General features: G+C 47.7%; 3 protein-coding genes across 7 annotated transcripts; 2 read left to right on the top strand and 1 right to left on the bottom strand.

Moving 5' to 3' along the window:
- Positions 1 to 10,000: 10,000 nt before the first annotated feature.
- On the top strand, positions 10,001 to 15,877 carry LOC120689624 (lysine-specific demethylase JMJ706-like). 3 transcript variants are annotated; one of them, XM_039971981.1, is made up of 11 exons: positions 10,001 to 10,311; positions 11,653 to 12,031; positions 12,126 to 12,282; positions 12,362 to 12,581; positions 12,673 to 12,726; positions 12,811 to 12,890; positions 12,971 to 13,248; positions 13,332 to 13,733; positions 13,817 to 14,142; positions 14,264 to 14,482; positions 14,942 to 15,854. In XM_039971981.1, exons 1-11 carry the CDS (start codon positions 10,309 to 10,311, stop codon positions 15,332 to 15,334), a joined length of 2,511 nt encoding a protein of 836 aa, XP_039827915.1. In that variant the 5' UTR covers positions 10,001 to 10,308; the 3' UTR covers positions 15,335 to 15,854. The 3 variants fall into 3 exon arrangements, with proteins under 3 accessions (XP_039827915.1, XP_039827914.1, XP_039827913.1); XM_039971980.1 differs by lacking the exon at positions 10,001 to 10,311 and adding an exon at positions 11,092 to 11,121 and having other exon boundaries at positions 14,942 to 15,877; XM_039971979.1 differs by lacking the exon at positions 10,001 to 10,311 and adding an exon at positions 11,092 to 11,121 and having other exon boundaries at positions 14,219 to 14,482; positions 14,942 to 15,877.
- Positions 15,878 to 17,296: 1,419 nt separating this feature from the next.
- LOC120690284 (probable inactive shikimate kinase like 2, chloroplastic) lies at positions 17,297 to 20,225 on the top strand. Its single transcript, XM_039972878.1, has 8 exons — positions 17,297 to 17,576; positions 18,232 to 18,422; positions 18,492 to 18,686; positions 18,916 to 18,977; positions 19,120 to 19,186; positions 19,414 to 19,532; positions 19,615 to 19,791; positions 19,961 to 20,225. Exons 1-8 carry the CDS (start codon positions 17,352 to 17,354, stop codon positions 20,062 to 20,064), a joined length of 1,140 nt encoding a protein of 379 aa, XP_039828812.1. The 5' UTR covers positions 17,297 to 17,351; the 3' UTR covers positions 20,065 to 20,225.
- Positions 20,226 to 20,307: 82 nt separating this feature from the next.
- LOC120690282 (inactive poly [ADP-ribose] polymerase RCD1-like) lies at positions 20,308 to 24,877 on the bottom strand. 3 transcript variants are annotated; one of them, XM_039972875.1, is made up of 7 exons: positions 24,534 to 24,877; positions 22,352 to 23,640; positions 21,785 to 22,026; positions 21,608 to 21,687; positions 21,128 to 21,310; positions 20,945 to 21,040; positions 20,308 to 20,685 (listed from the first exon to the last, which is right to left on the bottom strand). In XM_039972875.1, exons 2-7 carry the CDS (start codon positions 23,461 to 23,463, stop codon positions 20,617 to 20,619), a joined length of 1,782 nt encoding a protein of 593 aa, XP_039828809.1. In that variant the 5' UTR covers positions 23,464 to 23,640; positions 24,534 to 24,877; the 3' UTR covers positions 20,308 to 20,616. The 3 variants fall into 3 exon arrangements, with proteins under 3 accessions (XP_039828809.1, XP_039828810.1, XP_039828811.1); XM_039972876.1 differs by having other exon boundaries at positions 20,308 to 20,682; XM_039972877.1 differs by having other exon boundaries at positions 20,372 to 20,868.
- Between the last annotated feature and the right edge of the window lie 323 nt (positions 24,878 to 25,200).

Raw genomic sequence — 25,200 nt, 5'->3', positions numbered from 1 at the left:
AGCCCGAAAAAGAAAGATTCCCCTTAATCCCGTCCTCCTGCTCTGTGCCGTCCCTGGGCCCTGGCATTATTCCAAGGAACTAACGGAGGGCGGGCGCGGACGACGACCACAGTTTTGGCCGCCTCCGGTATCTCGTCCTCCGTGTGAACCGGCCGAGGCAGGCAGCAACAGATTCGCTGTCTGGCCCATGAGGCGATGACGAGCTCCAGTCTCAGCTCAGAGTGCTGACCGTGTCATCGTCCGTTCGGCGGCGTGACAACTCCGGCCGGGTGTGTGAACGATTCAGCGTCGACCCCGCGCTGGTCCGGTCTTGGGTCCCGCAAGCAAGCAGATGCCTTCCGCGTCCCTTTCTGCGGGAAGGGAGGAGCACCTGATCAGGAGCCGTGTCAATCGGAATATTACTACCGGTCCACCAACACATGCTCACGCGTCGGCCGGTATCATCAATATAATAATATATTTAAGCGCCGTAGAAATGGCTGCATAGAATTGTGGTATATATCCATGTTGCCTCAAACACCATTCACATTGTTGCGCCCTTTGGATTGAGTTACTAGATTTTTGTTTTGAAGAAATGAATTACAAGATTTCAAGCATTGACCTGCTTAAACCCCGTCCGCACCAGCAATGCCTCTTCCGCTCTGCCCCCGCGTCGCCCCGAGGTCGACACGGGCGGCGCCCGGAGCCCACCACCAAATCTCGCCTCCTCCACCGTTTGGTCTCTCTCCCTTTCCACCTCTGACATCACGCCGAAGGCTGGAAGGAGTTAGAATCTATCTCTTCTAATAATTTTTAATAGATTAAGTTTAAATTAGAGTTAGATTTTCTCCATGTCACGTTTCGTGGTATGGGAGATTTGTTTCCTCCTCCTCTCCGACAACGATGAAGAGATATGGTGGTTTGGGTCTCTCCATGGCGGCTCCAATGAAGAAGGTGGCGGCATCTACAGTATCCACAATTTGTTTGGAGAGACGACATAGAGAATTAGGTTTCCGGATGGCGTCATCGAGGCGGGAATGGTGCTGTCATCGTGGAATAATTTTCTCCGGCCACTTCTCCGTTTTGTCGTGATTAGATCCAACCACGATGAAGGGCTTGTGAGAATAAATCTGTCCTCCAAGCTGATGTCAATCAGTCTTGGATCGAATAGATTGGGATCAATCTCTTCTTCATCGGTGGCAGAAAGAGGAAGAAGAAAGACGCAAGAAGAAAGAAGAAGATTGTGCTCGTTTCAACCTACAGGGATGTTGGTCGCCGTTTTTTGGGCGTTTGTTCTCAGCCTGCTTGCTGAACGTATGCCTGTGTGGCCTTCTATTTGATTTTTTTACACAGTTTTGTGATTGAGATTTGGAGCTGCTTAGTGCGTGAGTACTTTGAGACTGTTGCGTGTATCTTGATGATGTACTCATCTTTGATATAATACAATTCTTCCTTTGATTTAAAAAAAAAAAGATATATAGGTTCACTGCATTCATTCTTAGGCCCTGTTGCGGGTGCCCTAACCGGATTGTAGATGTAGCATACTCTCTCCGTCCTAAAATAAATGTAATTATATGGTTCAAAATTTTTCTCACAAAGAATGCAAGTTTGATCAAATAACCATAAAAGACAAGAGTCTTCGGAAATTTCTTGTACAAAAGACAAGGTAATGTCTAGATTTTTCTTACAAAAGACAAGAGGCAATTTGTACCTAGTATTGATCTACGTGTTTGGTCCTACAATTACATTTATTTTGGGATGGATGGAGTAGTACATATTTGGGGTACTACTACTAGTACTAGTACCAATAGCTAGTAATAGTATTTCCCTTTTGGGGCCCTTGCACGCTGGATTCAGCTGATGTGTGCACGTGGTGGCACTTGTAAAAATGTAAATAAATCCTCTCCACGCTGTGCTACAAATGCAATCCGGCAAGCTCATCAGGCGAGATGAGGAGGGGTAGGTAGGGTTCTAGTGAACGAGGCAGCGAGCAGGCCAAGTGGGGCACGTGGCACTTGGTGGTCCACTCCAGACTCCACTCCCCTCAGGCCCTCACGACCTCACGCCAATAGGAGAATTGGGGCCTTTAGTTGGCAAAATTTTTTGGGGCAAAATTTTGTGGAGTGGTTTGACTACTAATTAGTAGTATTAAATATAAATTAATTATAAAATTAATTACACGGATGGACGGAAAATCGCGAGGCGAATCTATTAAAGCTAATTAATCTGTCATTAGAGGTTGGTTACTGTAGCACAATATTGTCTAATCATTGTATAATTAGGTTCATTAGATTCGTCTCGTGATTTCACCCGAGGGTTATGGAATGGATTTTGTCAATTATCTATATTTAATACTCTAAATTAGTGGCTAAACATTGCAAGTTACTGTAGATCTTGAAAATTTTTGAAAACTAAACGAGCTCCTGCGTGCCTTTCGCGACCCAACCTGCCGAAAGAGCGGATGGAAAGAAAAAAGAAAAAGAAAAGGCGCCGGACACGGCGCGAATCGATGCGATGGGGCGGGGCATCTGGGCCCCTGCGTCAGCTGCGCGTTGCGATCCTGCGGCCCCACCTGTTGGTTGACCTGCCCTTCTTCCCCATGTTCCCCTTCCCTCCCAATCCTGGACCTTGTTTAGTTTGGTAACAAAACTAGTGCGCACATTTTTCCGAGAAAAGAATTTCACATGCATGAAGTACTAAATGAAGTCTATTTGCAAAATTTTTTTAGAGATGGGTATAACTTTTCGCGACGAATCTAATGATAGTAATTAATCGATGATTAGCTACAGTGATGCTATAGTAACCATTCTCTAATCATGCGATCAAAGATTTCATTAGATTCTTCATGGTCACTAGCGCGGGGTTCTAAAGTTGATTTTGTAAATTAACTTTGTTTGATATCATAATTAGTGATCAAAGCTGTTATTATTCACGCTACAATTGTAACGCTAACCAAACAAGGGCAGGAAACGTCAAGGGCGCCACGCAGGAAAAAGTTGCGCTCAACAGCAGGGCCGACCTGACGAGCACGAACAGTCTTGGAGGATCCGATACATGAGCGAGCGAACAACATCAACCACGTGCGCAGCGGCTCGAAAACCCGTCGCCGTCGTCGCGGCTAAGGCTGGATATCGAGCTGGCTCGGCTCGGTTTGGCTCAGCTCGAGCTGGCTCGTTATGATAACGAGCTGGCTCGGCTCGGCTCATTATCAGACCGAGCTGAAACTTTGGCTCGGCTCGGCTCGTTTGGCAGCTCGAGCTGGCTCGTTTAGCTCGTGAGCTAGCTCGGGGACGGAAGCGGCACGCGGGCTTGGTTGCAGGAGCGGCACGCTGGGACGCCGGCTGCGGTGCGGAGCTTGGAGGCGGAACGCGCGGCGCTTGGCCGGAGGTGGCCGCATGCCCTCCTGGAGTGCTGGAGGCGACGAGGCTTGGGGTGGGGCCGCTGGCCGCGGTGCCGAGCCGGGGGATGCTGGCCACAGTGCGGTGCTCCATGCGTGTGGCGCTGGGCTGCTTGCTGGCCGCCGGCTTGGGAGTGCAGGTGAGGAGGGTTGGGGCAGGACCGTGGGTCACAGCTGGTCGGGTGCGAGCGACGCCATGTGCCTGTGCAGAGCCGGAGGGGAGGGTGGGAAGATGGGCGACGGGTGGCTGCGCAGCGGTAGGGGCAGGACCACACAGCCAGGGGCATCACGGGACGAGATGAGGGGGTTGACAGACCGAGAGCTAGACCCAGAGAGAGAGAGCTCGTTAATGAGCCGAGCTAAATACTTGGCTCAGCTCGCTAATATTTCCTAACGAGTCGAGTCGAGCCGAGCCACTAACGAGCCGAGTCGAGCGAGCTACCGAGCTACGAGTTTTTCGTCCAGCCTTAGTCGCGGCAGCCGCCACCAGCTACATCGGCAGCACAGCAAAGGCACCACGGCCAGTCTCAGTATACACATGTACAGTTAACAAAACTAAGTACTCCTTCGTTCCGAATTATTAGTCGTTTTAATTTTTTAGATATATAATTTTTATTATGCATCTACATATATATTTATATCTAGATGCATAGTAAAATATATATGAATCTAGCAAAGTTAAAACGACTGTTAATTTGAAATTGAGGGAATACTAGGTAATTGTGTCTCATTTCATGATAGTCTCTCTTCTTTATCACCGATATGTTAGCAAAATTGATAATATCATATCAGTAAAATTGATAATATGATATAAAATTTATACTTAAATTTTTTTGAAACTTCCGTTAAAACTGATGTTAGGACACGCTTACCTGCCCCTGCCGGCAGTGGGCAGATCTGTGTCCGTGTCATGTAGGCTGCTGCCGAACGGATGAACGGACGGTGACGATGAACTCAATGTTGGTTGGCGTCGGATTCCCTGCATCTGGTTTCTGGTATGAGCAGGGAGGAATCGAAGTCGAAACGAGGAAGATGATGGGGACACCGACACGGTAGCGGCACTCATAAATTAGGCCCCGTTCACTTCCAAAAAAATTTGTACAATATTCGTCACATCAAATTTTTAGATACATGCATGGAACATTAAATACAGTTGAAAAAAATAACTAATTATACAGTCTAACGGATTAGCACGAGATGAATTTTTTAAATCTAATTAATTCATGATTGAATATTATTTGTCAAATAATAACGAAATATACTATAATTATTTTTCATCACTTTTTCGCGAAGTGAATGGAGCCTTATCATATCTCCACCACCCTGTACTACGCCTGCTGCCCTGCTGACTGCTCCTGCTATAGCTCGGGGGAAGACGGAAAGAAGAAAGGCAAGGTCAACCACGTCCTGGACTCCATCCGTCCTCGCTTCCCGAAAGGAAGGCCCCACACCGAACCCAACTGATGGCGGTCAACCACCCAACGGAAGGGATAATCAAAATCAGTAGTGACCTCGATCGACCCATAATCCATACTAGTAGCATCATGTGTCCATGTGCTGCGTGGCGACGGCTACCCGGACTCTGTTTGGTTTCATCAGTAGCACAAGTAGTATAAATTTTGATTAATATTTAGAGGTACTAAATAAAGTTAGTTTATAAAATTAACTTCACAACTCCTACACTATATTGCGAGATGAATCTAGACCTTTGACGGTTAGTTACTGTAGTATCAATGTAGCTAATCATCAATTAATTATTATCATTATATTTTTCGCGAAAATTACGCTCATTTTTGAAAAAATTTTACAAATAAATTTTATTTATTATTTTATACAGACAAGGTTCCTTTTGTAGCACATTTTGTGCTCCGGAACCAAACACGGCAGGAGTACGGCGAGCCGCGGGGAGGGGGGGGGGCACACTATCTCATGTGTTCTGCGCGGCAGTGCATCGCGGAAAGCAACGGCAACCGGGCGGGAAGGCGCGCGACGACGCGAGCTCGCAAACCGCGGCAGGGAACCAAAAACCGCGGGAGGATTTCCCTGTCGCGTGCCTCGTGTGCGACCATGACAAAGGCCGGCGACGACGGGTCAGCTCCCCCACCCAGCCGGCCGCCCGGTCGGTCGGTCCAACCACCCTCAGGCCCGCCCGTACGTACTACCTACAGCTACTGTGCGTGCGCTCCGTCCCGTCCCGTCACCGCCTCCCCCTCACCGGCTCGGTCCGGGCCAATGCCTCCCGTCCTCCTAGGTGGTAATGGGTCATGGCCCCAGTGGCCTCTTCACAGCCCAACAAAATTTTTAAATTATTTAATTCAAAATTATATAAAATTAGAGTCCGATTTTTTAGAATCCGGTTCTTAGATTTTCTAGTTCAAAATCTTGCACCCTCTACCACTCCTGACTCCTCTCTCGTGGCCGGAGCCACCACGGGATGGGCGGGCGGGCGGATCCATCCAGACCGTGCCGCGCCGGGCCAGGGCGGCAAGGCGCCTGGCCTGTCGCCTCTGCGCGCCTGGGCGCCAGCGTCCGTGAACGAAATAAATGGACGCGCCCGCCCGCGCGCATCCTCGCTGCGTGCGTGGAGGTCGCTCGCGGCGTGGAGTCACCTGGCTGCACTGTAGCAGGTGGTGGTGCCGTGACCGGTCAGGTGAATGCCCTGCCCCTCCTAGGCTCCTACGGTCCGCCGCCCAATAGGAAGCGCCGCGTACGCTGGACCGGCGTACCATACCTACTCTACCAGAGTATAGTAGAATTTATTGCCACCAATAGCAGGCTGTTGCTGGAGCGCTTGGGTTCTCCTTTGCCTGCCGCGCAGGGGCAAGGTTAAATAGAAGGGAAATTGGTCCCTGGCACATCTCCAAATAATAATTTTGTGCACAACACATTTTATTCTTCGATTTTGTGAACAGCACAATGTGATTTTGTGTTTTTATCTCCAACACACCGTAGCACATAAAATGTCTTCTTTGCCCTTGCAAAAACCAGGCCCACCCGTCAGCTCTCTCCCTCTCCCCCTTCCTCCTTCCCCTCTACACACTCTTTCTTTATAAGCGGAGCAGAGCAATTCATCGGCGCAGGCACCTGACGCGAGACCAGTGGCGGGCTCCGCGCACGGCGACGGCCGCACCTCGAGCGCGGCGCCGTGCCGCCCCTGCACGCCGCTGAAAAGGACAAGCCGCGCACGCGCCATCCCCGGCGGAGCTCGAGAATGACGACGGCGGAGGCCATGGCAGCGCGGCGGCCCTTTCCACCGCGCGGCGGAGGAGGTGTCCGCGGAACCAGGGCGGCACCGCGGAACCGCCCGCGTGCGCCCACGCGGTGGCCATGGCGGGGCGGGCTCCGCCGGCGGCCCGCGGCGCGGACGCCATGGCGCGGCGGGGCGGGCTCCGCCGCCGGCCCTCCCACCTCCCTCTCCCGGATTCGGAAGTCCACCGCGCCGGCGGAAGGGGCCCCTCCTCTCCACCTCGAGCGCGCCGGGCAGGGGCCCCTCTCCGGCGGCCTCGAGCCGGGAGAGGCCGGGGCCGGGGGCAAGCACCGCAGCCGCGCACGCAGGAGGGCCGGCGAGACAGCTGCGCGCGGGCATGGCTCCGGTGCGCCCCTCGTCCCTCCTCCTCCTCCCTGCACCTTCCTCTCCAACGCAGCCGGCGAGCTTGCGGGACGGCAAGCGGCGGCCGGTGCCGCGCGGTGCAGCAGCATTGGGCAGTGCGGCAGAGCGGAAGGAGGAAGGGGGAGAAGGAGAGAGCTGACGGGTGGGCCCGGTTTTTACAAGGGCAAAGAAGACCATTTATGTGCTGCGGTGTGTTGGAGATAAAAACACAAAATCGCAGTGTGCTGTGCACAAAATCGAAGAATAGAGTGTGTTGTGCACAAAATCATCATTTGGGGATGTGCCACAGATCAATTTCCCTAAATAGAAAAGACATCATCTTTCCCAGAATGTGGAGGTTAAATAGAAAAGACATCATATTCCCATCAATTATGGTACTGTCATGAACTCAAATTCCGATACAGCTCATCCCAAATTGCTCAAGTGCTCTGTGCCTCTGTGAGCCATATCCGATAACATTGTCCACCTGTCACACCGCAAATACTAGTACTACAAGTAATTTAGCCAAAAATATATACAGTAGTACTATATAAAAAAGGTCAATTTCATCTCAACTACAGACCATGGGATGACTAGATCATCATTTTTTGTACTACTTTATTTGAACTCAATTGGTTAATTTCCCTTAATCGGTTAGCACAAGTAATTAGAGAAAACGGGTCGGTATGCTATAACAATTTTTGATATATACTTTGGTATAATCCATATATTTTACTTAGTAATAGGCTCTTGACTATGGCTAATGATCTTAGATTAAAATTTCAGGTATGCCATGGCATATATGTCAGCCCACTAGAAACGTCACTGTTACTTAGGAGATGGCCCCTTTCAACATCTATGAATGAAAACCAGTTTAATCTTATGCCTTTACTTGACTAACTCTAGTTTATAGGATTGTTTATGGTATGGATGTATCTTGCAACCTCATTTACTTTATTCGGAGTACTCTTATATCCCATCCATATTTATAGTCAGGTCACGATAATGCGACTACTGCAGCTAACTTTCTCTTATCTTTTTTTTGCATGGTAGTTATTTTCTAATTTGGGGACATTTTTAGTCTAAACATAATGTATCACCTTAAATATATACCCTTTCTTGTTTATCCAACGATTATTATACTATATCTAGAAAAATGATGTTTATACTATACCGAGTGAATTATACACGCCACATGAGTGGATCTATAATATCGAGTAAATGAAACATGATCCACAATTACTATATCATTTGGATCTTTCATAATTGAGAATACTATAATCACTAATCGGCTCCCATGCAACGCCCACGCAATATAATCACTCGGCTCCCATAGTCCCATGCAACGCCCCCACACAATTGGAGATGAGAGAACTTTTTAAGTGTTAATTAGCACCGTCGTTTTCTTATCCAATGAATTAGGAGGCGCGTGGGATCCGATAATTCAACATATCATGATATGAGTACAAATACGCATTCGTGCGTCTCAGATCATGCAGGTGAAACCTGCTGCTGGTGCCGGCACACCATTGTGGAATGCTAGGACAAAACAAGGATGCAGAGTAGACATTCCAGTGCGTGTGCGGGCAGCAAATTACGGAGTCGTACCGGTGAAGCTGAAGCAGCAGCAGCAGGAGGAGCATTTTTTTTACGCCTCTCATCTGAGTACAACTATAACATCTATTTATACACGCATGCACGTACCAATCTATACATACACACCACATTTAGACCACCCGTGTATAATCAGATCTATAACTACACACAAATACGAAGACCGTATTTTTCTAGAGATCACCAGAAACCCTCGAGGCTCCGTAGGCGACGGATACATCAGTCTTTTAGTGGCTCCATGGATGCATGAGAGGCAATGAAAATTTTATTCGGGGCGAACCCCGGTGAGAGCGCGAGTTACGATTCTGAGAATCCAACTCGCGCCGGCTGCACGCCCACCGGCTGTGCTAGCCACCCGAGCGCTGCCCGGTTCTCGCAGCAGTAGGAGCCTAGGGCAGAGCGGTGTAGGGTAGTGCGCTTTTAGGCCAACTGCCTGCCCGTTGGCGTGGCAGGTGGATAGCATCGGCTGTAAAAACTGGAGCACATGCACGCAGGTGGCAGCGGCCCGTGCTACCCCCTTCCCTCTCTCTCTACAAAAAAATACTCCGCTTTCATTAAAGAAATATAAAGAGCACCCACCCTGGCAGTGGCGACAGGGGCACGGGAGAGAGAGGAATAGCGGTTGTTCTGTTGGGAGGGAGGGGCAAGGACGGAACCGGATGAGGAGCGAGAAGATCCATCGGACGGGAGAGGAAAAACAACGCGGTTCCGTTAGCGGTGGGCGTATGGTGGACCGACTCGGGTCCGGGCGGGACGGATGGACCGCGACGACAACCACCACCACACACGCAGCACAGGTGAGAGGTGACCGGGGGGTTGAGAGCGAGAGGGAGGGAGTGAGGCCACGGGGCGGGCGGTACCATTAAAAAAAATCACATCGAATGTTTCGATACATGTATCAAAAATTAAATGGAATCTATTTACAAAATTTTTTATATAGATGGGCTGTAAATCACGAGACGAATCTAATAAACCTATTTAATCCATAATTTGCAACAGTGATGCTACAATAACCATCTGTTAATTATTGATTAATTATAGATTAATTAGCATTATTAAATTCGTCTCGTGATTTACAACCCATTTGTACAAAAAAAATTTATAAATAGACTTCATTTAATACTTTAAATTAATAAGATTCCATCGCAATTTTTTTCGTTCGCACTAAACACGGCCCTACCCGCCTGCTCCGCGCTTTCCTCCCACGCCCTTTTGCGGCTTTGGGGTTTTCCCAATAACGCCCCTGCCGCTCCCGTCGTCGTCCGGTTGCTCTCCAACCTCCCCTCCTCTACTCTTCCCTCCCCCGCAACAAATACAACCACCACCCACGTCTCCCCCCGTTCCGTTCCGTCCCGTTTACTCCTCCCACCCCCTCCCCCTCCCGTCCTCCGCCCGCCTCCCCCTCCCTCCCGGGCGGCGGCCGACCCCTCGCCGGCCACCGCCGCGCACCGGCGGGGCCCGCAGCCCTCCCCACCCCACCCCCATTGCTGGCCCCCTCCCCCACCCGTCTGGCGTCGCGCGGGAAACTAACGAACCAAGGGCCGAGGAGGGAGGGAGCGAGAGAGAGAGAGAGAAAGGAGGAGAGGAAGGAGGCTCCTCCCTGTTCCAGGCGCTACGGATCCCCGGCCCGCCCGCCCGCCGGGGGACCTCCGGAGAGGAATGCGGGACCCGCGCCGCCGGGGATCCCGCTAGGAGCTTCTCGGACCGCCCGCCCAGCGACGCGGGCGACATGGTGAGTCCCTCCCCCCATCCTCCCCGCGCAGATCTGCGCCAATTCTCCTCCTCCGCCAGCCCGCTCGTCGCCTCGCGCGCCTTCTGCTCGCGCCGCCGCTGCGGCCCGCGTCCCCGTGGTTGGTTACTGTTTGATTCGTCTTCTCCCTTCCTCTGTTTTTTTTCCTCCCCTGCTGTTGCGCGAGGAACCAAACCGAATTCTCTCCTCTAGAGTCAATTAGTGGCCCGACCTGTGGATTTTGCCACCAATTGCGACAATTCGGGGGGAAAACTTCCATTGCTAGCCGTAATTAGCGCGCGCGAATCGCTTCCGCGGTTCCTCTTTTACCCAATTAGGTAATCCCGTTGGTCTGCCGCCTCCCAGTGAATTCCCCGGTCCGCAATGCTGGAAAAGTAGGAGCCCTTTACCTCCCCTCGGGAAAACTCGTCAAATCCGGCCTCCCGTTTAGGATTAGTGCATCAGATTCACGCGGCCTAGGCGACCGGGTCAACTCGAAACTTCCTAGTTTTTACCCTACCCTCACCGGCCACCACCTGGCGTAACATGGAATTTTCATCCCCGCCTCTACCCCTCGCCGTACGGCTATCGGTCTCGGTCTCTCCCCATGCTGGCTTTTCGTTTCCTTTTCGTCTGGGTTATGGTAGTATATGAGGCTGGGGATACTCCTGGTGAATTACTAGCTGTGCAAGTTAAGTTACGGGGCGCCGTCCTATTCTTGCCGTGTGGGGTTCCCGTCGTGATTGTGCGCCACCTCCCACCGCCCTTTTCCACAATTTCTTCGCCGTCAGCTCCACCATGGTCGTAACGCATGTGCGTAATTGCCTCCCTTTGACCGCGTCTGCTTGGAACATTTCTCTTCTCGTCTCTTCTTTTCTGTTCTTATTCTTTCTTCGCAAAGGGTCTACACGCCGTTATTCTTTTTGTGTGTTCTCATTACAATTGAGCCTGTTGTTGTTAGTCTAGCGAAAAACAAAGCTCATGATTTAATCATGATTTTTTGGTGATATTAAACAACTGGAACTGTTATGAATAGTTGGGTTTACAAAGTAGATTGGATAGCAGCAAAAATCCAGATGGCCGACTGATTGCGACTATGGCTGTGGTAGGGAAACAACCCCGAGAATATCAATGTGCCGTGTTTGATTTCAATATCCACAGCTTTCTTGACTTGGTTGCGAGTTGCTGCTCTTTTGGTACTACCTGGAACCAATTTGTGGCATCCAAACTTTTGGTGCTGATTCAGTCTGCTGTCTCTGTTGGTCAATGCCTACTTGCAATACTGAACCGCAGTAAACATGCTCTTGTTCGAATCCAAAATTGACCCCTTTACCTATGCCTCAGGTGGAGGGTAGGAGTTATCTCCCTGCAGAGGTCAGGGATGGCCTTGCGACCCTGAAGCGGAGGAGGCTCGAGAGGATGCGTCTGAGTGCTCAGAACGAAGCGGGCGACAATCCTGCGGTAGCTGCTAGAAGCGGCGGGGATGCCTTGCGGAGCCCTGCAAACTGCGGGGTCAGATTGCATTCAAACAATGGAACAGGTTTACCTGGAAATGTCCAGGACAAGGATCCTTTTGCAAAGCGCAAGGTGGAGAAGTTTGATATGTCCAACCTTGAATGGATCGACAAGATACCAGAGTGCCCCGTGTATTGTCCCACCAGGGAGGAATTTGAGGATCCCATTGCTTATATACAGAAGATTTCGCCTGAGGCTGCAAAATATGGTACAGCTCCTTTGTAGCATCATTCTCTCACTCGTTGATCCAACAACCTTGATGGACTTTCTCAATAATTACCATATCTTTACTTCTATTTCAGGTATTTGCAAAATCGTGGCCCCGGTAAGTGCTTCTGTTCCTGCTGGTGTCGTGCTGATGAAGGAACAGCCCAATTTTAAGTTCATGACTAGAGTTCAGCCCCTTCGTCTAGCTGAATGGGCTGAAGATGATACAGTCACTTTCTTCATGAGTGGAAGGTATGCCCACTTTTCGTCTATTTTCATTACTGTTTTAGCATATTTTCCTTGCCTCATCATAGTTGACGTGACTCTGCAGAAAGTACACATTCAGAGACTATGAGAAAATGGCCAACAAAGTGTTCTCTAAGAAATATTCCAGCGCCAGTTGTCTCCCAGCTAGGTATGTGGAGGAGGAATTCTGGCGTGAAATTGCTTTTGGGAAAATGGATTTCGTAGAATATGCTTGTGACGTTGATGGGAGTGCCTTCTCTTCTTCTCCTCATGATCAACTTGGGAAAAGCAATTGGAACCTCAAGGTGAATATTCTCTTGAGCTCACCACGTGTGTGGTTGGTTGTGTCATACTTCCTACTTTTGGTCATGATTGATGTTTTTTTAATGTGTCTAGAATTTTTCACGGCTTCCAAATTCTGTTCTGAGACTCCTTCAGATGCCAATTCCAGTAAGTAATATAACTGTTCTATTTACGCTGTCTATTGTTTACTGTGGCACCTGTCATGATTTCAAATACTCTGATCGAAAACAGGGAGTAACAGATCCAATGCTTTATATTGGGATGCTCTTCAGTATGTTTGCATGGCATGTCGAAGACCACTATTTGTACAGGTAAAAATCTTGATTCTTGTTGAGAATGATTACCTACTTGTTTAAAGGCTGGGGATCCTGACATTTTGATTGATGATCAGCATAAATTACCATCACTGTGGGGCATTTAAGACATGGTATGGAATACCTGGCGATGCGGCTCCTGGGTTTGAAAGGGTTGCTAGCCAGTATGTATATAACAAGGACATTTTGATTGGTGATGGGGAGGATGCAGCTTTTGATGTTCTACTGGGAAAGACAACAATGTTCCCTCCAAATGTCTTACTAGATCACAATGTTCCTGTATATAGAGCTGTACAAAGACCTGGGGAGTTTGTTATTACTTTCCCTCGTTCTTACCATGCGGGCTTCAGCCATGGTATGCCTCACATTTTTCTTTAATAATATTTCTTTGCCGCATTATGTATTTTCTATATTCTAAGAAAAAATTGAATTGCCCAGGTTTCAATTGTGGAGAGGCTGTTAACTTTGCTATTGGTGATTGGTTTCCTCTGGGTTCTATGGCTAGCAAGCGCTACGCACTTTTGAACAGAACTCCATTGCTTGCACATGAGGAGCTACTTTGTCATTCTGCTGTGCTTCTGTCCCAAAAACTGTTGACATGTGATCCGGGATCCTTGGATAAGTCAGAACATCCATACTCCCAATATTGTATGAAATCCTGCTTTGTGCGGTTGATGCGATTCCAGCGACGTGCACGTAGCCTACTTGCTAAAATGGGTTCTCAAATATGCTATAAGCCAAAAACTTTTCCAAATCTGTCCTGTAGCATGTGCCGCCGTGATTGCTATATCACACACGTGTTGTGCGGATGTAACTTTGATCCTGTCTGCTTACACCACGGTAATTTATGCTGAAAGTTGCTGCTTTTGTATTTTTTTCCCTTATGTTTTTTGGCTAATTCTTTGTTTTAATTGGGGATGCAGAGCAAGAACTCCGGAGCTGCTCTTGTAAGTCCAACCGTGTTGTCTATGTTAGAGAGGACATCCTGGAGCTAGAGGCTCTATCAAGAAAATTTGAACAGGATATCTGCTTATCCAAGGAAAGAATCTGCATTGGCTCATCTAAGGAGGCTGAGATCTCTGATATAAATGTTGAGCGTGTCCCAAATTTTGGGACTACACTGGATTTTAGCAACAGGAAAATTGGCATTTCAGGCATTGTGACAGCTGATGATGGAAAGAGTTATCCTGCAGTACCAAATTTGTCATCTTCTGCATATCATGAGGTGCCCAGGCATTCAGAAGCAAGGGTGGGTTTATTTGGATTTGTATTGAAACATGTTTCTAACTGCTATCCTTATTTAATTGGTATTCTTGCTCTTTTAGGTCCATGCCACACAAACTAACCAGATTTACTCCACTTCCAATCAGGCAATAAACACATCATCAGTGACCAAAGAAACTTACGCTACTGATGAGATTTCATCCGGGTTGGATGATGCTTGTAATGGACTGGGTTCATGTAATGCTTCAGCCGTGGAGTGCAGTGATAATTCTGACTCTGAATCTGGAATTTTCCGAGTCAAGCGCAGGTCCGCATCATTTGACAAACCTATTGACACAAAGATATCAAACTTTTCTGAACAGCAGGTATGTTATTCTTGTTAACCTTAGACTCTAGGACTTGTTTTTTTGAAATGAGAAACCAATTTAATTGGCCAATTTTTCGACTTTTACCATGTAGAATTACAATATTTCCTGGTAGCATATAGGTTGGCTTGGGAAAACTATGTTCCATAAGCATGATGAATTGTTGATTAGTGAAGTGTGATGCTACCTCAATAGTGTGTTTTACTGTCGCGAATGTCTTCAGACATGGCCCATTTTTAGATAGATAGTAAGTATATAGTGGACTCAGCCATATTATATATCATTCAGCTGAGTTTCCAGCTGACAATGTGACGCCTAAGTTCTTTAAAGGCCAAAGTTAGTTTCCCAAGACAAGTTTGTAATTTGGATGGAGAAACTTTATTAGTATTCTTATCACTTCTCTACTTTTCATAGTGTGCAAGCTGGTTCTCTAATATAATATTGACTTGCTGTCATCAGGTTCTGAGGCGGCTGAAGAAGGTGAATCCTGAAGTACAACGGGCCAGTAAGCGCCCAGAAGAATCTGATACTTGTCCTGTTGGTTCTGTCCGTATGAGCCAGAAGAGCTTAAATCCTGCTTCTGATGAAGATGAAAGAGAGGACAGAGTTCCCATTTCTTGGAGAATAAAGCGGCGTCAGTTGGAAACTCAGAACAATATAACTCATGGTGCAAAACTTTCTGTAGAAGAGTTTGTGGAAAGAACTAGAGATGCCACAGCAGAGTTCCGTCCGAAACGAGTGAAAATCCGGCTACCTTCTAGTGCCAGTAGACAGCTTGAGCAGCAGCGCAGTTCCGGGCAGAGATTTGCAAGGGATGACAAGTTGTCGCTTGGTTGTCCACGTACATTTTAGGGCAATCACAGGTGCTAACCTCTACTGAGCAGGCGAATTCTTTGTTTAGGTGCATTGTTAACTACACACGAGGTGACAGAAGAGAGGGCAGGTGGTGGATGGTGGCGAGGCTGATTTGATTAGCACAGGTGCAGACTGACTTTAGGATTGGCAGCAAAGGGAGCGGCTGGCTAATCGATTCTTTTGTGCAGCAGGGCCTCCAATTTGAGGCCTCTGGGGGGCACGCTTAGAAGACACGTGATATAACATTCTTGTTGCTGGAGGTTCTCGGTCACTGCCGCTGGCTCTTTGATGCTTGCCTGTCGGTGACAGAAATTTAAGAGAACCTCGCTGCGTTGATTTCTCTTCTCTGCAAGGTGTTTAGAGCATTTTAGCTAGCGTAGCTGTATATCTTGTCTCTTCCATTGTACCTACGACCTTTCCTTTTTGTAATTTCTTGGAAACAAAGCTTAGCTGCTACACTACGGCTAACTGTATTCTTTTGTTGCTTCAACCAGCTGCTCCTTAACATTCAAATCAATAGCGATTCATTTCTTTTTCGAATGCTTGGTATCCTAGTGTGTTATGGACTTATGGTGCTGCTGCTCTTTGCTGCTGTCAAAGGTGGGCGGAACTTTGTTATGATATCATTAGGGATAGGATGAATGACTGAACACAGAACGCTGCTAATGCTTAGACAAGCACATGCACAACCTGAAAAAAGAAACTGTATCCGAAGACAGCAACGCTCAGCCAGTATTGCGTTAATCGTGCACAGCATGCGAATGCACGGCACATAAAAAATGCACGGCAGCACGAGGATAAGCATACGGGTACCTGCAGATCAAGTTAATCCCTGCGCGACCAGGCCATGGAATCGCGACGAGCGAAGGAACGGCCTCGCCATATGAATAGATCACTTACGATGCGAATGCGACACCCAGAGGATTGGATCGAACAGAGACCGTGGTTGTGCCGAAGCAGCAGAGAGACGAAAAGAAAGAAAGAGACCGGGTGTTGTGTTAACAGGGACAAACTCGATCGTCCCAGAAAAAGAGACATAGAAATACACCAAAAACTGACACACGATGACACGAATGATTACTTTGACCGATCGATCTCGACAGAAACTTTACATGAAAGCAAAAAAGGAACCAAAAGAAAAAAAGAAAAAAAGTACTGAAGCGCTAGCGGGCGCCACGTTTTTCAGAACTTAGTTGTACGATGTAGCGTTCGTCTTCGCCGCAAGGGTGGCCGGCGCCGGCGAGCACTTGGGGTTGCAGTGGGCGCAATGGGCCCTGCACTCTTGCAGTGTGGGGTGGCAGTTCTGCCTCGTGTCGTATCCGCAGCAGTAGCAGTCCTGATAGCCATGGCCGAAGTAGTTGCATTCCCCGGCGATGCAGAACACCAGGGAGACCTTGCTGTCGTCTCCCCGCGCGGCGGCGTCGGTGGCGGCGCTCCCGGATTGCAGCGGCGGCTGACGACCTGCCGCGGAAATCAAACATGTCATCAGGGCATCTGCGATGCGGCTAAGATTCAGCCAGACAACTTACTGGCCGCAGGCGATGCTAGTAGGCAGGCAGTGAGGAGAACGAGCAGGAGCATGGTCCTCACGCACGCCATCGATCCTGGTTCTGTTCCACGCATCAGACGCTGAAACCAGGTGTTCCTCTCCGTCCGTTCTTATATAGAGTGAATATTTGGATACTAATTAGCAGTATTAAAAATAGACTAATTATAAAATTAAATACATAAATGGATGAGTATACGAGCTGTATCATTATCCTATTGCCTGATCAATTAGGCTCACATTTGGAAGGATAGTAATATCACAAGCTGGCTCACATTTGGCAGCCTGTTGTTTGGGCCAGGCCGATGAAGAGAGAAGGGTGGGTTTAGCCCAGCAAGCTCCCCATGGCTCAGCCCAACAACACACAAGGCCGACGCGGCTACCTAGAGTCACATCTCACTTCTGCTTGCCGTCATCTTCTTCGACAGGTTAGAGGCAGAGGCTGCCTCCACAGACTTGGAGACAGCCATGATAAAGGCAGCGCCCATGCCCGCTTGCTCCTCCATCCCCTTGCCCTTCACCACCAAGGCAAGCCCCCACCAGCGCAGCCGCGTCTCCGGACCTCGTCGTCTTCGCCTCCCTGCCTCGCCATTTCGTCAGCCCCGCTCCGCTTTTGCTGCCTCCCCGCCGGCGAGCCGCCTCCGCCCCCGAGCCTCCGTGTCCGCGTCGGCCGCCCCGTCCAAGGACTACGAGGCAAGCAGCTGTGCTCTTCTCACCGTGTAGTAGTAGGACTAATCTCTTCATGGGGGTTGCTTACTTGTTTGCGTGCTACCTTATCTGCCCAGGCCCGTAAGGATTGGGCGAGCACTATGCAGTCTGACGCGCAACACCATTGTCTGCAAACTCTTAGCACCCATTTCCTCTCAACACCTTTGCTTACTAGTCAAATCTTCATATGTTGTCAAACAAGTTACACAATTAATCCAGCTCTTAAGAAAATGGAAACGTAATCCCAGCTAGCTCAACTCTGTGCATGACTAAAAACAAAGCATATGCTGATTGGAATTGGTATAGCCAGTAGTGACCAAAAGAAAACGGTGAAGGACGGCAGCACTTAGCCAATCACTGTTGTTAGCAACATCGAAGTTAATCATGCTCCTGTGATTCTGAAAAGGTTAAGAGCAAGACCTCATAATCCTGCTTTACTGTATCCCTCCAAGCACACCAAAATAAGTTTCAGACCCGAGGGAATATATGTGCATGTTGCAATCAAGCAAAATAGAACAATTGTAAACATATGTGTAGGTGAATGTGCTATGAATAGCTTCATGTCATCGTGTAGAAGACACTCTATTGGACATGATTCTTTTATGTTGTTAACAGAAATCAGCTGGTATTACTTGTACAGTTCACTGATGGGAATGGAGAAGTGGAGCTCAGACTGGATGTCCAAAAGCTCGGCATCGAGAGTTCAAAAGATGTTTTCGTTGATGTTGATGATACATCTCTATTGATCAGAGCTAAGTCTGATGGGACACTGAGAACTTTGATGAATGTCCTAACACTGTTTGATAGGATCAAGTCTTCCGAGACCATATGGTATGCATTTTGCTTAGCATTGCACCCGTACTTGTAAGAACCTATTATTTACTCACTTTAACTTTGTAGGTTTATTGATGAGGATCAGCTGGTGGTAATTTTGAAGAAAGTCGAGCAAGAGTTGAAATGGCCTGATATTGATGAATCCTGGGAGTCCCTCACTGCTGGGATCACCCAGTTATTGACAGGGATCAGCGTCCATATTGTTGGTGATTCTACAGACATCAATGAGGCAGTTGCTAAAGAGATTGCTGAGGGCATTGGGTGCGTGCTTCTCATTTGTATACTACCGTACGATTCAACTGCTGTACAATTAGATTGTATGCTGTGCAAATTACATTCTGATCTTGGCTACACCATTCTACTCCATTAGTAAAAGTCATCAGAACCCATTATATGAATTATTAAACTTTATGATCTACTCCTGAGTTTACTGTCACGGTTGTTCTTCATTAGCACCTCTAGAATATCTCCTTGTATCATGATTCTGCAGGTATCTTCCGGTTTGCACAAGTGAGCTGCTGGAAAATGCTACTGAAAAGTCCATCGATACGTGTAACCTTCTCTCCTCACTCCACAGAAAAAAAACTGCAGTACATCTGCACTTTTTAGGATCGAGTAGAAATCCAAATATGAATGTACTAGACATTTACAGTTATGTTATTGCCGCGAAATAACAAAATGCAATTGCTTGCAGGGGTGGCTTCGGATGGAGAGGATTCTGTAGCTGATGCGGAATCTATTGTCCTGGAAAGCCTTAGCAGGTTGCTTTCTTGACCTCGTTTTGTTTTTTTCTTTTTTTTTCAGTAGGAGCCTAGGAGGGGGCTGCAGAGGTGCCCCCCGGTGCCAGCCCCGGGGATCGAACCCGGGCTGCCGGCGTGGGAGGGGGCTCTAGGAACCACTCGGGCTCAACCCCCTCCTTGGCCTCGTTTTGTTGAGCCCTACTTGATCATTTTGCAAAGATTCTGATAAAGGGATTTGCGTGTTGCAGCCATGTCCGCACTGTTGTTGCGACTCTTGGGGGCAAGCAAGGAGCAGCTAGCAGATTCGACAGATGGCAGTACCTCCATTCTGGGTTCACGGTTTGGCTCTCGGTATCGGACGCTAGCGGTAAGAAAGCTGCTATCAATTGATCGTGTATGGTGGTAACCGGTTGATCTGGAGGTTCATTGGATTTCATTTGGACAAACAGATGAAGCTGCGGCAAGAGAGGAGGCCCGACGAAGTGTCAGCAGTGGAAGCGTTGCTTACGCCAAGGCGGACGTGGTGGTGAAGCTGGGCGGATGGGACCCGGAGTACACGCGAGCCGTTGCGCAGGGCTGCCTCGTCGCCCTCAAGCAGCTGACCTTGGCAGACAAGAAGCTGGCAGGTACGTGTTCCTTACCATTACCACCCACCTGTTGCATACACCAACCAGTTTAGCACATTCCTGCTGCTAAAGAGTTCTGCCAGTTAGCTGGATGAAAGTATCAACAAGATCAGGCTTAATAAAGAGTACTAATGGCGTGCTGGTTTGCGTCTTGATGGGGAACGAACAGGGAAGAAGAGCCTCTACATCAGGCTAGGTTGCAGAGGCGACTGGCCCAACATCGAGCCTCCAGGCTGGGACCCTGACTCCGACGCCCCACCAACCAACGTCTGAATCATCCTCATTCGCAATTGTATTCTAGGAATAGCAAGATAAATATTACACCAGAATTCTCTCCATCATTTTAACTCCTGTCATTGCATACGGTGACTCTGTTTTGGACACTTGGATGTAACAAGAGAGGGAGTTAGTTGTAACCTGTTTGATGGGCACGACGAATTCGGCTAACGCCACTACGGCTACACGACGGAAGTGCTAGTTCTAATTGCACGACCCAAACTCAAAAGACAGCATCACTGCACAAGACAACATTGATTAAAACAATATCTGACTCGATGTTCTCTTATAGAAAGGGTAAACGGGAAGGTAAACAAGGAGGCTTTCTTCTCTGGTAAACCATTCAATCGGTTCCCAAGCACTGCATGCATTGTTTCCTTTTTGCAAAACACAAGATACAAATTCTTCACCACCATAATAAACTCGTACGAGACGGAAAGAACAAACAGCAGCCATACACAGACTGACGCAAGAGGCTTCATCACTGCTGCCTTTCTATGTCAAGTCGGCCGGTTGCTCCTTTTTATCTCCCTCGCCCACCGACCCACTTCACGGTTTCGCCATCATCTTGGCCGCCGATGTGTTGGGTGCCTCACGCCTCCCCACTGGAGGTAACTGCTGCCAAATAGACACACACACAAAAAAGCAAGTTTTTCCTCAGAAAACAGTAAATAAACAGATAATCAAACCACTGCTCTTCTGATGCTCTTCAAAAGAAGTTTGTGCACTGCAAAGATACGAGGCCTTGAGTGCACGGCAGTCCTGGTCCATCCCAGAACCCCCACTTGACACACCTTATGGCTAACAGGGTTTCAGGCTTTCAGCATGAATCTAAGAGAACATCAATCCAAAACGTCGGAAGTGGAAGTGTGCACACCTTATCTTGGAGCCGCATTATTGTCGATATTAGCACTCTATCACCAACTACATGCCTCAGCTTCTTTACTAGTTCAGCTCGGCTTATTTTCTTGCTCTGGTAAATACACACATGCAAGCATAAGCAACTCGTGATAGTGCAGAAAAGGCAACTTCAATCGGGCGACAATGCTAGATATCTTACCTTGAATTCTTCATAACAACCAATAACCATGTCCATATTCTCAGAAGACACTTTGGTAGAAATCGCTGCAAACAACATGGAGAAAGGCATCCAAGGTGAGCTTGGAGCCTTTTCCATTGAATCTCCTAGCATGGGGGCTGCACATCCACCTCCCAATGCTGGAGGTGCCTCAAGGTTCATCTCCTGTTTTGTGCATAAAAGGAAGTTAACTGGTGCTTAAACTACAGCAAAATTAACATAGCATGGTTTCACAAGGAAACTTATCATATTTGGCGAATTCTATCATAGATAACGAATATAGTCAGCTCCAAGTTATAATCTCAATAATGCAATCACAAGTCAATTATTGAGTCAAGTCACGCAATCTGAATTACTGCACGCTCTTTGCTGCTCCAACAGTGGAACTTGTCTGTATGACAACATAAGTAGACTCTAGTGTAACAGTACTATCTTGTTAATACCCCATGTAAAGCATCTTACCTCTGACAAACAGTCGGGTGAGTTCAAGACCAGTGACACATCAGATGAATTCTGACAATCTTCTTGAGTGACAAGGGAATCTACAGAAAATGCTTAGCAGTAAGAAAATTTGGGTTGCCACAGATCATGAAGAAAACGAGCAAATAAATTGAAGACACAGTAGTCGCGATTAGTTACCTTTGGTTATGGAAGGCATTTTGATGGTGACTACAAACTCAGAATAGATGTGCCTATTCAGATTCATATCCCACACAATGTAATGTTGTGGGTTTTTAAGGTCATCTACTCCACTATCAAAATAGTCACTACTAGGTCGGTGCTGCTTAGATCCAGGGTGAACTATTTCTACGTTCCCCATTATAACACGGCACAACATCATATGGACAATGCCATTTTCATCAACATCAGAGTATTTCACACTGCAGAAAGTAATACAAATATTGGATTTTGCAACGGTTAGGTAAAGGAAAATGAACTTTGGTGAGGAACGAGAATAAGAAAAATGAAGCAGTAATTGATAGCTGCCATCTAAAACTTGTCAACATGTTACTAAAAGGAAAATAATAACTCAGAAACTTATGAACAGCTGAGAGACAGATGTGACTATGTGAGATCACAGAACATGTGAACAGCTAAGAAACATAGATAAGGAGTTAAAAGAGTTAGGTGCCAGCAATTATATTTGGAAAAAGAAAGGAAAATCCTAACAATAAATGTGGAATAATCCATAAATCAAGAACATACCAGGTATTAGAACGATTTGCTGGTGTAAGGAGGGTGCCCTCTCCATAGGCTGGGCACCTGATGGGTTTATGAACTTGCAAAACACCATTCAGCATCATTTCATGCACAGTGCTTTTGGAGCAAGCAAGCCATGCATAACGGACATTTGCATTTCCACGGTTACATCCAGTAGCATGTACTTGCTTTTGGTGAAGATGGTAACGGACTTGTCCGCAATCATCCAAAACTGGAGTTCTGTAGATTCCAATGATGTCCTTGGATCCAATAACAGAACCCATTCCCTGCAACAACAGTTTCTCCACGGCTTCCATCGTGCGCTGAGCATGTGATACCTCACCCAGATTAGCTTGGTGTGACAGCAGATTACAGGCTGTAGGTAACAATGTGCATGGCTCATTTTCTCCAACAGCTTCGCCAATATCACCATAACTTTTTCCTATGGAACTCTTTTCAGCCCTAGCTCTCTTAGGACTGGAAACATCTTCAGTGCTTGGATCGAAGTTTGAGCTTTCTGCATAACTTTCTGAAGTTCCAAGATGTCCATCCATTTCTCGTGTCCCATTTGGCTCAACACTAATGTACTCATCATTTCCGTTACCAAAATCTTTCTTCATAAATAACTTCTGATCTTGCAGAAATGTTTCTGGGAAGTAACCCTTTCCATTTTCATCGATCCAAGCTATCGGCCTCTGAAGACCTGTCTTCGAGTCTATGAATGTCATATGCACAAAATCCAGCAAAAACAGCTGGTTCCGATATCCAGTTTCAGTGATCGTCTTTTTTTCCCTGAAGTCAGCTTGGGCCAACTTGACAATCTTTTCTGGAAAGTCTTTCCAGTCAGCACCTTGGCGAAGCAGAATACGCTTAGGTGGTGCGCTAGTCATGAAATTCTTATAGCTCTGCAAAACCTGCTTGTTGAAGTGGCACACGATCTTTGCCTTGCGGTCTTGATCAACATGAAACCTAACAGCAGAATCATCGGCACGACGCTGATGCAATTCAGAGGTGCGGCAGGCCTCAGCATCATATGCAGCGGGGCTCTCCCACTTTCTCTTGAGACTACCTACATTCCTTCCACATTTACCCAATACCTTTTCGTTCATCGCAGCCATTATTGCTAGCAGGAATGAACACGGACCAGAGACTAATTCTTCCAGCCAAGCTAAACCCGAACAAGTCTACTATTTACACTAATCTAAGAGAAAAGCCTCTGTAGAAGCTCAACCTCATTATCAACAGGGCTAAAACGAAAAAGAATCGGATCACAAACGAGATAAGAGACAATGATCCTGAAAAGGAAAACCGATGGATATGTCAGTAAGACATATTGTTGCATAATTTCAAATACACAACAGAAAATTATAGGGTTATAGCGGGACACCCAGAAAAGGAAGAACGATGATACCAATTTTGCAGTGAGATCAGGGGTAAAAATCAGTTAGCGTTGTCACTGGCTGTTATATTAAGCACGGGCAAACAAATGAAACATACACATTTCTTTTGTCGTCATGCAGCAATGTCCTTCCATGCAAAATAACTCAACAGTTGACCAATAAATGCAAAATGTGTGCTGCACGCATATCGACAGAAAGAGAGGCAGCAACTTCTCAGGGCATCAACCTAAGCTTGGTTGTGGTCAGAGAGAACACATGATACCTCTACTAACTTACAGATTACTCCGTACATGATTCATCAACTTCCATTGAATGATGAAAGCACCAAATATTCTCTTTCATGCCCAAATTAGTAGTACATGATGATGGGTTTAATTGAACAGCGAGGGACCATATCTATAGCATAGAAGATCATGGAGGCATAAGATTCATTAGGGTAAAATTCAGCATAATTCTCACAAAATCCGCTGATGGAAAATCAGCCAACGCATGGACAGGCAAAGGATTTAAATCTAATAAGTAATTAACAAGAATTGAGGGCACGGACCCAAAAAAAATGTATTTTTGACGAGTCAACAATACATGGAATCAACTTGGGAATATTAAATCTCCTTTACCCCAACAATTCGCACCTTGATCGCACATATAATTCACATCGAACGTAACAGGGTTTATACAGAAACTAAAAAAAATTTAATAGATCGAGCATACACGCATACATACAAGGGGATCTTTTTCCCCCGAGCAATCAGATCAGACAAGCAGATCCGCCGATCGACGAGGCTTACCTAGGGTTAGTAGCGGCGGCGATAGCAGGGACGACGGCGGACGAAGAAGAATTTGATAGCTTCATCTCTCCCGATCCGATCCCTTCTGCACCCCCTAGGACTCCCCTACCGGCCCCACTTTATCCCCGGCGGTGGCCGGAGGTGGGGGTGCCGCTCGCTGCTTCCGGCGCTTCTTCTGCTTGCGGTTCTCCCTCCGGCGAGATTGGACTGGTCAGAGGCCAGAGCAGAGCGAATCGGCGGCGGCGGCGGCGGGTGAAGGCGAGACGAAGGCAGGAGCTTGTGCGGCGGTGGAATTATTGGGGGCAGGAGGAGACGGGATGAGGGCGAGGTCCACGCACGCCTTCTTTGCCGTGTCCCCCCACTTGGTATTATTATTCGGCTCCACCCACCGCCCTAGGCCCCCACGCGCTCCCCGACGCGTGGGCCCGGCCCCACCGGGGCGCGGGTACGCCCGCCGCTAACTTGGATGCCAAGTCGCCCCGCTTCTTTCCTTGCGCCGTAAGCAAAATGGCGATGCCGTGATGGCGACATCCGGCCGCCATCGGACGGTTCACACCGGCGAGTCAACTGTCTCTGCCCGTAGCAGCCGCATCAGGACCGTCCATACGCGGCAGATTTTTTTTCTTAAGTCTGGTTTGCGTGCGTTACTGGGGCACAGGCGCCGCCG

The sequence above is a fragment of the Panicum virgatum genome, chromosome 9N, assembly GCF_016808335.1.
Source record: "Panicum virgatum strain AP13 chromosome 9N, P.virgatum_v5, whole genome shotgun sequence".
NCBI lineage: Eukaryota > Viridiplantae > Streptophyta > Magnoliopsida > Poales > Poaceae > Panicum > Panicum virgatum.
This window is presented reverse-complemented; position numbering and strand designations above follow the sequence as displayed.